General features: G+C 30.8%; 1 protein-coding gene across 1 annotated transcript; it reads left to right on the forward strand.

The window, feature by feature from the left end:
• The first annotated feature begins 720 nt into the window (after positions 1-720).
• LOC124845662 (uncharacterized) lies at positions 721-2,317 on the forward strand. The gene is made up of 2 exons (XM_047322802.2): positions 721-868; positions 1,442-2,317. Exon 2 carries the CDS (start codon positions 1,449-1,451, stop codon positions 2,103-2,105), a length of 657 nt encoding a protein of 218 aa, XP_047178758.1. The 5' UTR covers positions 721-868; positions 1,442-1,448; the 3' UTR covers positions 2,106-2,317.
• Positions 2,318-12,531: the final 10,214 nt, after the last annotated feature.

The following is a 12,531-nucleotide window of genomic DNA, read 5'->3' on the forward strand; positions in this document are numbered from 1 at the left end:
AAAAAATCATTATTTTTTACTTATATTCTAAGGTGTCTCTATTTTTTTAGTTTATTTAATTTATTTTTAATATTATAACTTTTTTTTTTAATTTGGTAATTTTATTCAATTGAGTTTTTTTTACTGATAAAGTTTAAATAATTAATTGAACAGATCATATATAAATTTATGTTTTCTTTCTTTTAAAAATATCCACATATCAAAGTTATTATTATATCACATATCATATCATGTATGAATGTTTTATATTTAATTTAATTTTTTATTATTTTTGTTTAATTTAATTTAAAAAATTTAAATATAATAATAATGATTTTTAAATTAAAACTAAATTTAATTTTTATATTGATATTTTTATTTTTTTAGGTCCCAGTTACGAAGAAAATTTTAGATGAGGAGTAATATTATTGAAATGTGACATGATGTTGATATAAAAAATATTTTTAAATTAAAAGTATTAAAAGAAGTTAAAAAATTACAAAATAATAGGGATATTATTTATTGTCCCACTTCAATTATTTAAAAAACTAAATTGAATAAAAAATATTAAAACTAAATTGAATAAAAAATGTTAAAACGAATAAATTTAATTAAAGTAAAAAGCAAATTAGTATTTAGGTTTTATTTTTTCGATGGAAAAAGATTACCATTTAAAATCATAAAGAAATATAACAGGTAAAAGACGAGAATAGCCTCTGACAAGTTTTAAAATACACATCGTTGTCCCTATAAAACCCTAAATACATTACTCAAACCCTGAGAGATTGAAGCTGCTGCATCAAACTTTCCACCCCTGCCGCCATCGTCAGTGCAGGTCGCTTCCAGCACTGCCAGCTTCTCCGTCTTCGACTACTCTCCCTCTTTTCAAGTATGCTTTTTAGCTTTGTTTCACGTTCAGTATCGTATATTGCTCTGTTCTAGTTACTCCGTATTGACCTAGTTGGATTTCATGTCAAATTCTTCTGATCGTGAGCATGGAAAACAAAAACTAATCTGCACAAATCCATGCTTTTGTTGGAATCTCTGAATTAGATAAATGATGTGGAGGAATAGGTTTTAGTTATTCTATGTTTCTCATAAAATTGTGAAGGATTTGAAAACGAAGTGAAATTGAACAATGTTAACGTGTGGCTCCTTAGTTAAGAGTAAGTGTCCTTTAGTATAAAGGAGAATAATCCAATCAGTTGATAAGGAGGTTTGGAGCATCTGATCAGTTATATTTTCTTGCAAACTCTGAAATTTTGTTCTGTTTCGGAATTTTCTGCTCATCATAGCTGTGTGAAGTTGCCTGCAGATGCTATTTTATACTAGGAAATATCAGCTATTGCGAACTATTTGTGATTGATAATTATGCTGCTCATAACTAGAAGTGGAGAAATAGACAATTGTTTGCCTTTTTGTATGTTTTAAATAAACTTATTTTGGGTTGCTTTTTGAACAGGTGCAGAATGGTGTCGAATCAGACTACCATGGAAATTGAGACTGGGGCATCTGAAGCCAAAGTTTTGCCACCGAAGCCAAAGTTTGAGGCGTTGAAGCCTCATGAGATGTCTGATGGACAGATTCAGTTCCGGAAGGTGAATGTTCCACCTCATCGTTATACCCCTCTCAAGAAAGCTTGGATGGATATCTATACTCCCATTTTTGAACAGATGAAAATTGATGTGCGCATGAATTTGAAGGCTCGTAGAGTTGAGCTGAAGACAAGGGCCGACACACCTGATATTAGTAACCTGCAAAAATGTGCTGATTTTGTCCATGCTTTCATGCTGGGTTTTGATGTCATAGATGCCATCGCTCTTCTGCGTCTGGATGAGCTCTACGTTGAGTCTTTTGAGATCAAGGATGTTAAAACACTTAGAGGCGACCACTTGTCTCGTGCAATTGGAAGGTTATCTGGCAAAGGTGGTAAAACAAAGTTTGCAATTGAGAACGCGTCTAAGACAAGAATCGTGATTGCTGACACCAAAATTCACATATTGGGATCTTTTGCCAACATAAAGATTGCCAGGGATTCTCTTTGTAGCCTGATTCTCGGATCACCAGCAGGAAAGGTGTATTCAAAACTAAGAGCAGTTACTGCTAGATTGGCAGAAAGGTTTTGATCCTCTCTTATTCATGCCATTATAGGATTATTTTCTTGTTCCCTTAGATTCTTTTTTATAACTATCTAGTTTGTTGAGGATGATATTGTGATGAAAATCTTCATTCAGTTCAGCTATCCAAGTCCAAATCAATCATTGTTGTGAGTGTAAAGCATACTGTTTAAGTAAAGTTTTGTCCGTGATCATGAATACATTGGTACAAATTAGCGTCATTTATGAATGTATACTGATCGATTGTTACAGAAAATCTTGTTAGCTTATGTGTGCCGAGTTCAATCTACAATAGGTGATAAGTCCTTTTAGTCTCTCTTTAAATTGACTCTGATATGAGAGAAAATCAGTAACAATCTACCATAGGTTATTATTTCTTATTCGTTTCTCATGTGAATTATATAAACTAAAACACTAATTATTGATAATCAAAATTAAAATATGTTTTCTCTTTTCAGTTATAAAATATACAAAAACTGATGTGTGGGTTGGTGTTTAAATGTCAATATGTATGAGTTATTAAAAATAAAAGGCCAAAATGACTAGAAGTTGGAGGTTATCACAGGTTAAAGATTCAAAATGTTGGATAATTTTAAATGTCTTTATTGGAAAGTGAAGTGGAAAATTAGTTGGTTAAAGATGAGAGATACCTATGATTTATTAACATTTATATTTTTAATAAGATCAATTATCATTTAAATTTCCCACTGCATAGGCAAATATTGTGGCACGTATGTATATACTTAAAAATATAAATAGTGGTGCCAGTTATTTAGTGCTGAATAGAGTCTCAGACTTGAGATTATATTGTCTATCAAAGTACTGTCATTCATTCCCAGCTCTTGGACTATTTAAGTTCGAATGTTACTTCATGCACCTCACGATTTCTTCTCACATACCCTCAAATTTTCAAAATGATCACTATGTTTCAGAAGCTTTAAGCTTTACAACAATTTTCGAATATAATTTTCGGAATAAGATTTTTTGAAAAATATTTGGGAACATTATTTCCGAAACGCATTAAAGGCATTCCAGAACAGGTTCTCTGAAATAAGATTTCCAAAATAAACTTTCCAGAATGTATATAATATTTTCTGGAATGAGTTTTTTAGAACACCCTTACATGAAATGTGTTTTGAAAAAAGATTTCTTCAATGTTTAATTCAATAAGAGCAATAATAAATAAGATTAAATAAACTTATAATCTTTAAATTTATAACCAAAACAGTAATTTGCTTTATTTTTTGTAAATTTTGATATAATTTGATCAGTGTTAAACTTTTTTATGTAAAACATTTTAAGTTTATATTAGAGTTACATTCTTTAACATGTGAAAGTAATTAACTTAAATAAATTAAAAGAATTATTTCAATTTCATTCTAAAATTTAGATATCAAAATGTATTAAAATTTAAAATATGAATAAATTTTAATTTATTGACATAATAAACGAACTAAAAATATATTTAATTTTTCTAAATAATATTAACTAAAAAAGGATATATAGAATTAATTATTTATAGATTTTTGGACCTTTGAAAAATACATTAACAGATTCTATAGATATTGTAACATCTTTTTTTAGTAGTATAAAACTACTAAAATAAAATATTACATAGATAGTAACTTACTAAAAATTACAAATTTTCAATGAAGAAGAGCTTATACTTTGGAGAACAAAACTCTATTTATGATTGTTGCTATTCTCTCAATCTCATGCTGAAAAGATTGAAAAGGCATCATCCCTAAACTCACACCATTAAGGTGATCATTGCAAAAAAAAAAACATACACAAAGACAGACAACACAGAAGCAAGGGTAAGCTAGTGTACAAAAAACGTCTCAGATAATAATTTAGTTTAACAATTAACAACATTCAAGAACAAACAATTCATACAACCACAAGACTAAGCTTCATCCATTATACTCACTTATCCGGATATAATGCTGATATAGACTACTGCAGGCATGCACTCATGGTAGTATTTATACTCTGCACAGTTATAAATAAGCGTAACTCGACCTACTCACCATGAGGTAAATCTTCTACTCCTAAAACCCAGAGGGCTTGGGTGAAGACCTCCTACCATTCTCTCCGCCACCCCATCCACTCTACATGAGTTAAATGATTGGTAGAATATTAGGATACCTGGGTACCGTAGTTTCTCTATCAATCATTCTCTTACAACTGTTAGCAAAATGATGAAGATGAAGTTTTGATGATGTCCAAATCAAGTCAAGAGAAATCAAGATTCAAGATGTTATGAAGACTTGTATTGCTATGGAAAGCTTTTGTAATAATTGTAGTTTAGTGTCTAGGACTTAGATTTTTAGTGGTTTTGATTCCATGTAATTTTATATTATATAATTAATGTCCAGAGTCAAAATCGCACTGTATTAATCGATTAAAACAAGTATTAATCGATTAAAACAGAGGCTGGCCCTGAAAACCCAAGCGCCACTAGAATAATCGATTAAAGTGTATAATAATCGATTAGCTAATCGATTAATCTTGAGAATAATCGATTAACACTGACCGTTGGGGTTTTCAGATTTGAAAAACTAGCCGTTGTACTCATTTTAATCGATTAGTACTTATGTTAATCGATTAAATGCGTTAGATGGCCCGTTTTCGAAGAATGGAAGGGCATTAGGCTGAGTCTATAAATTGGCTCACTATTTCTCTCAAAAGTAACTCTTCCCTTGTGCTCTAGTACTCAGAAATCATTGAGACTTGTGTGTTCTTGTTCGGCTTGTGAAACTCGTGTCTGTGGAGCTGGTGAAGTGCTGCTACGGTGACAGAGGAAATAGCCGGTTCATCCTTGGTGTGTCTAAGGAGGTGTTCGGAAGAGAATCATCCTTCGTGAAGTATTCGGAGGAGGTGTTCATCCTTTGTGAAGATTCAAAGGAGGTGTAAGTTCGTCTCTTGTGGTTTCAAGAGAGGTGGTAATTTCTAAACTGTTACAAATTGTTTTTCTGTGTGACTAATATTTGTAACTGTTTTGTGATAGTGAAAAAGGTTTATCTTGTTTGAGATAAGCGACTGGACGTAGGATCCTAGTGATCTGAACCAGGATAAAATCATCTGTGCAAATTTCTCTCAACCTTACTCTCTTTATTTGTCTTTATTATTTGCTTGGTAAGTTTAATTGAGTAGAAATTAAAAGGCACACGTTCGTATTAAAAACCCTCTTGGTTTATTCCACGCTAACAATTCCGCTGCAGCGATTCTAACAATTGGTATCAGAGCTTGCTTTGATAGTCATTCAAATGGCAGGATCACATCAAACCTTTGCAGAGGGTGCATCAATCATTAGACCCCCACTATTCACAGGTGAGAACTATGCATTCTGGAAGGTAAGGATGCAAATATTTATTGAATCTATTGATTGTGAAATTTGGGATGTTATTGCGTCTGGCTCTTCTGTTCCTACTAACAATACACAGGAACCAAAGCCTCGTGGTCAATGGACCATTGAAGAAAAGAAAAGATTTCAGAATGACGTTAAAGCTCGGAATATTATTGCATCAGCATTGACTGTTGATGAGTTCTACAGGGTTTCTGTCTGCAAAACTGCTCAAGAAATGTGGGACGTGCTCAGAGTGACACATGAAGGAACAGATGACGTAAAGAGGGCAAGAAAGAACTCCCTAATTCAAGAGTATGAAATGTTCCGGATGAAGCAAGGAGAAACAATTTCCGACGTTCAAAAACGCTTCACCAACATTGTCAATCATCTCATTGGACTAGGTAAGTCATTTGATACTGATGAATTAAACATTAAAATCTTGAAGTCTTTAGACAGGTCGTGGCAACCTAAGGTGACTGCAATCTCGGAGTCACAAAATCTCAACACAATGACTATGGCGGCATTATTTGGAAAGTTGAGAGAGCATGAACTTGACCTCGGAAGACTAGATGAAGAAGAAGCAAAAGCAAAAACTAAGAAAAAGAGTCTAGCCTTGAAATCTGAGGTGGAAAGGAGCAAGAGCAAAATGGAAGATGAAGATTCAGAAGATGAAGAAAATTTGAGACTCATGATAAAAAGGCTCAACAGGTTCATGAAATCAAAAGACAAAGGAAGATTAAAATTCGAAAAGAAAGAAAATCAAGGATCTTCCTCACACTATAAATGTTATGGTTGCGGAGAAATGGGGCACTTAAAAGCAGACTGCCCAAATCAAAAGAAGAATGAAGAAATAAAGGAAAAGAAAAACTTCAAGAAAAAGAAAGCCTACATCGCATGGGACGATGACAACGAAACAATTTCCGATTTGAGCGAATCTGATGAAGAAGCAAACATCTGTTTAGTGGTGAACGACGACGCTGGAAGCCAAGTAAGTACATCTAGCGATTCTGATAATTATAGTCAAATTAGTGAAGATGAATTGCATGAAACTTATGCTGCTTTAATAGTAGAATCTGAAAAATTAGATAAAGCTCATAAGAAATTGAAAAAGGATTTCAAAAATTTAAAATTAAATTTTGAAAATATTTCTGAAGAAAATAAAAATTTGAAATCAGACTTTGAAAATATTCTTGAAGAAAATAAAAATTTAAAATTAAATTTTGAAAATATTTGTGAAGAAAATAAAGATTTGAAAAATAAAGTTTTATTTTTTGAAAAGGGTAAATTTACAAGTAGTGATGAATGTGCTTCTTGTGAAAATTTTAAGAAACTACTAGAACACACAACCTTAGGAGAATGTAGTAAAAATAATGAAAATAAGGTTGTTAAAAATAAGTATGTTCCTAAAATTAAAAATAAACATAATAATAGAACCCGTAGAACATGGGTAGAAAAAGGAACAACTTATAGGAACACAAACTTTGTATCATGCTTTTATTGTATGAAAAAGGGTCATACTTCAAATAAATGTAAAATTAAGCATTATGGTGTTCCAAGTGGTAGATATGTTTGGGTTGTAAAATGATTTCTTTTTTCTAAATCTAACCCAAAGGACCCATACAAGTAGTTGGGTACCTATTGTTTAATATTTAGAATTTCTTTAAAACAAAGAAAATTTTATTCCAAGGCCGATGAAACTATTTTTTTTGGATATCTTCTAATATACAAAGCATATATAGTTTTCAATCGGAAAATTTTTTTATGTGTGCATGTTGTCTTTGATGAAATTGTAGACCTTGAGGCAAAACCTCTTGAGTCAGTTGAATTACATGCAGGCAATGATGAAAATTTGTAGAAGACAACAAATGAAGCAAAGAATGATGACAATCCTCAAAATGAAGATCTAAACAAAATGTGGAAACAACCTAGAGGATTATCATTACGAAGTTGGAGGCATATCTACAGGGGTAAACATTAGAAGAGATCTAGGAATTTTTTAGAAATATCTTAGGATTGTTTTTTTAAAAAAAAAAAAAAAAAAAAAAAAAAAAATTCCTATCTTATATAATTCAATATATGATTAAACAATGTTTTATAAGTTCTTTATCCTAAAAATATTTGCTTTATATATCCTTTTGTGCATGTTTGAATGAATCTTTAAATTTAAAATATTTTTAGCTCATATGCATACTTGATTTTATTAAGGGGGAGTATTATCTTAGGAGGAGAACATCAAACACAACTTTTTAATTATGATCAAAAAGGGGGAGAAAATGTTTAAAGCTTATTTGCCTATTTGTGCTATTTGTGCTTATTCACTAATGCACTTTTTCTTCCGTAAGTTGTGTTTTATCCAGATTATTACTAAAAGCTTTAAATCAAAGGAGTTTTTGATCATCATCAAAAAGGGGGAGAATGTTAGCAAAATGATGAAGATGAAGTTTTGATGATGTCCAAATCAAGTCAAGAGAAATCAAGATTCAAGATGTTATGAAGACTTGTATTGCTATGGAAAGCTTTTGTAATAATTGTAGTTTAGTGTCTAGGACTTAGATTTTTAGTGGTTTTGATTCCATGTAATTTTATATTATATAATTAATGTCCAGAGTCAAAATCGCACTGTATTAATCGATTAAAACAAGTATTAATCGATTAAAACAGAGGCTGGCCCTGAAAACCCAAGCGCCACTAGAATAATCGATTAAAGTGTATAATAATCGATTAGCTAATCGATTAATCTTGAGAATAATCGATTAACACTGACCGTTGGGGTTTTCAGATTTGAAAAACTAGCCGTTGTACTCATTTTAATCGATTAGTACTTATGTTAATCGATTAAATGCGTTAGATGGCCCGTTTTCGAAGAATGGAAGGGCATTAGGCTGAGTCTATAAATTGGCTCACTATTTCTCTCAAAAGTAACTCTTCCCTTGTGCTCTAGTACTCAGAAATCATTGAGACTTGTGTGTTCTTGTTCGGCTTGTGAAACTCGTGTCTGTGGAGCTGGTGAAGTGCTGCTACGGTGACAGAGGAAATAGCCGGTTCATCCTTGGTGTGTCTAAGGAGGTGTTCGGAAGAGAATCATCCTTCGTGAAGTATTCGGAGGAGGTGTTCATCCTTTGTGAAGATTCAAAGGAGGTGTAAGTTCGTCTCTTGTGGTTTCAAGAGAGGTGGTAATTTCTAAACTGTTACAAATTGTTTTTCTGTGTGACTAATATTTGTAACTGTTTTGTGATAGTGAAAAAGGTTTATCTTGTTTGAGATAAGCGACTGGACGTAGGATCCTAGTGATCTGAACCAGGATAAAATCATCTGTGCAAATTTCTCTCAACCTTACTCTCTTTATTTGTCTTTATTATTTGCTTGGTAAGTTTAATTGAGTAGAAATTAAAAGGCACACGTTCGTATTAAAAACCCTCTTGGTTTATTCCACGCTAACAATTCCGCTGCAGCGATTCTAACAACAACTTGCTAAAAAATTAAATCTCTCCTTGAGATTCTTCTCATAACACAATTTTCTCATTCTCATTAAACACCACTTTCATTCTCATATAAACCTTATAATTATATTTACATTGCATACAACACAAGAATCCATTTGAAACCATATACAATAACATTTCACTTTTACAATAGTTCACACAACACTTTGATATCTTCATCATATATTTCATCCAAGCATAAGGAACCATGCAACATTTATGAAAGAACAGAAAATAACTCAGACCAGTACCCCAGAATATCGAAAACAACAAAAAAAAGTAACCCTACTGACTATCGCTCAACACCACAAACTAGCGCTCAACCCCAGCGAGACAGAGAGCTGGCGCCCAGGCTGATGCTCAGCATCCTGTTACCCGAGAGCTGGCGCCCAGGCTAGCGCTCAGCGCCATGACAGATCCAATCCCTTTTTTTATTTGACCTTGGACACTTCTCCCCCAACTCCCTGGGACCCTATAAATGCTAAGAAACTTCAGAAAACTCACCTCTAGCTGAAATTGACCATTCCAAACCAAAACAACTTTTCTAAGCTACCCAAACTCATTTCCAATTCTTCTAACAACCATTTCACTGCAAAATCTGCATAACCCAGTTTTGATTGACTTAATAATGGACTCTAGATTCACCAATTCCACCTAGAATCACTCCCTTAAAAATTCACTACCTAAAACCCCTCTTTTTGACCAAAAACCATGCAAATACCCCCTCCCAAGACCTCTACTACAATATAGATTAGATTTTACTGTTTTAAAAGTTCCAACAAGTCCAAAATAGCTCAAAAACAGTCCCCAAACTGCTACTGCTATTAAACCATCATTCCTTCTAAAATTCACCTCTTAAAACCCCAAATTTCACTCTAAAATGGTATAAAATGCACTCAAATGTTACTTCTCAATTTCAACTTCATGCTATAACTATTTTATGACTTAAACCAAATATAATAGATCCAAAGACTTTTACTAGACTACAAAATTCTCTTTAAATCAACTAATACAAAATTTGACGTGCTAACACCCATCACTTTAAATATCCAATTTATACTCAAAATCCCCAATTCTTTCAACTATCAATAATAACATAGTTTTATCTCAACAACAGATCCATTTCATCAAACTATAAGTCATACAACAATCATACATTCATAATTATTCCAAAAACACATAAAAAAGGGCAATTACTCATATTTTTTCAAATTTCACACCACTAACAATCATATAATCACATGCACACCAAATGACAGATTACAAACATCTTACTATAATTATGAAAAGCAAATTAGCATCCCTTATCTCACAATAAATTGCCCTACTCAAGGAACGTTTTGCCGATTGCTTAAAACACAAGAAATCTTTAGACGAACTTACGAAACACCAAATTGGAAACGGACAGAGTTCTTAGAACTCTAGATTAACCAAGACTGACTAGAAGAAGCATGATTACACATGCAACAATACAAGATTATTCTAAAACAGATTTGGGAACAGAAGAAGAAAAATGAGTCGGAACTTACCTGCTCTATTCTTGAAATTGATCGGCTACATTTGTAGACCCTGACACCGTGAACGTAAATACACCTCCTGATCGTCAAACATATGACTTAGGAGAAGAAAACTTAGGCTTTGTTCTTTTGAGGTGATTTGGGGGAAATGATTTGAATGAATTTGAGGGTAATATTTTTGTTGTTGTTTTGAGTGGATTTGTGAGTAATTGAAAGTAGATTTGAAAGTAAAGTTTGTGAGAATTAGTGTAAGATTTGATTGATGGAACATATTTAAAAAATTTGTTTAATTGGTAAAAATTAAAAATTACCAAAATGCTCCTAGTTATTAAAGTAATATAAAATGATATTTTTTAATGTTATATTTAATTGTAAAATTGTTTATAATAAGAAAAAAAAATGGTAATTTAGTAAATTGAATATAAAAAATACTTTAAAGTTTATAAATATAATTTTAAAGAAAATTAATAAAATACTTTTTGATAAAAATAATTTTAAATAATAGAATAAAATAATTAATAAAATAATTAAAAGAATATTCTTTTAGAAAATTATTATTTTTTCTTTAAATATTATTTTTGTTTAAATAGTGGATTTTAAGAATATAATTTAATCGTGGTATAATTATTATTATTATTATTTATTACTAATTAAAACATATTAGTTACGTTTTTGGATTAGAGGGTTACCTTTTCACATGAAATAGAATACTTTTAATTTGAAATTGATTATAGTATGATTATATTTACTATCAAAGTTGGAATTTTGAAATTATAGGAGGGTAGAAAGGATATTTCCTGTGAAATCCCTTCAAATTTGAGCACATAAGCGATGATAAGAAAAATTATGTATCCCGCAAATCAGCTCTTTACGTTGCTTCCAAATCCTCATAAACGAACATGATTTAATCCTCTAATCCGTCTACGCAATTCCTCGTGAATAGAAATTTAGGTTTAAGCGAACACAAAATTAGAGAAAAGGCAGATAACTCTAGAAAAGTGATTTCAAAAAAGATGATATGTTTTAAAAATAATGAAACTCGTTTATAACAATTCATTTTATATTAAAACTTTTTAATATTAAAATAATTGAGTCTCTTTATTTTTAATTCACTATCGCTTCTGAAATATAATTTTCTAAGTCTTCACATATATTTTGTTAAATAATAATTGAAATATACACAACATAATATCATAATTATCTCTGTTTCATGAATAATTATAATAATATCTTACATAACATAATTCTCTCTCAATGTTTCATGAATAATTATAATAGTGGGTCTATTTATTATTTTTGGATCTATAAACCAGGTCGGGTATATATAAGACATAAACTACCCACTTATAGGTACTCTTTTTAATTTTTGTCCTAGTATATTAACTTAAGTATTTCTGCCACTTCTATCTTCAAATCTATAGAATATAATTTTAGAAATATTACTCTTGTATAAGATACATAGTTTAAGCTTCATTATATGTGGGTTAGTTTATAATGTGAAGAATAAAAATCATATTATACTCTTCTCTTACTATAAACAAAACAAAAACAGTATACAGAATGTAAGACTGAGTAAGTTAATTGTAGCTTATATTGAGACTTCCTTCATTTGTATAGCTTGCTCAGTATAAACGTTATTTGAGCCATATTCTTTATATATATATTTTTATAATATTTATTATATATTCTTCAAGATATTTTGTGCATATTACTATATTTGTTTTACTCGTACTTATATTTTCTTATAGAAGGTCCACATTTTTTTTCTAGGCTAAAATTGTATAAACATAGAAATAATTTGTTTTTTTTTTGTTAAGCACAAAGAAATAATTTGTGATTTCATGACAAACTTTATTTCTTGTTTCGTTTAATTTTTATTCAACTCTAGCTCTCAAATTGACAAATTCACTTTGCATACTTTCTTCCTAAGTAAAGCATACAGTCATTTTTTAATTTATTAGATTCTATATATAAAAAACATGAACGCTTTTTAATCATTTAGCTCAATTTAGATTATGCATTTGATCAAATATAAATGATTTCATTTAATATACATTTTATATTTGTTACCATAGAAATTTATTCAG

Source organism: Vigna umbellata, chromosome 5 (genome assembly GCF_029865625.1).
Source record: "Vigna umbellata cultivar VRB3 chromosome 5, Vumbellata_1.0, whole genome shotgun sequence".
NCBI classification, from domain to species: Eukaryota; Viridiplantae; Streptophyta; class Magnoliopsida; order Fabales; family Fabaceae; genus Vigna; species Vigna umbellata.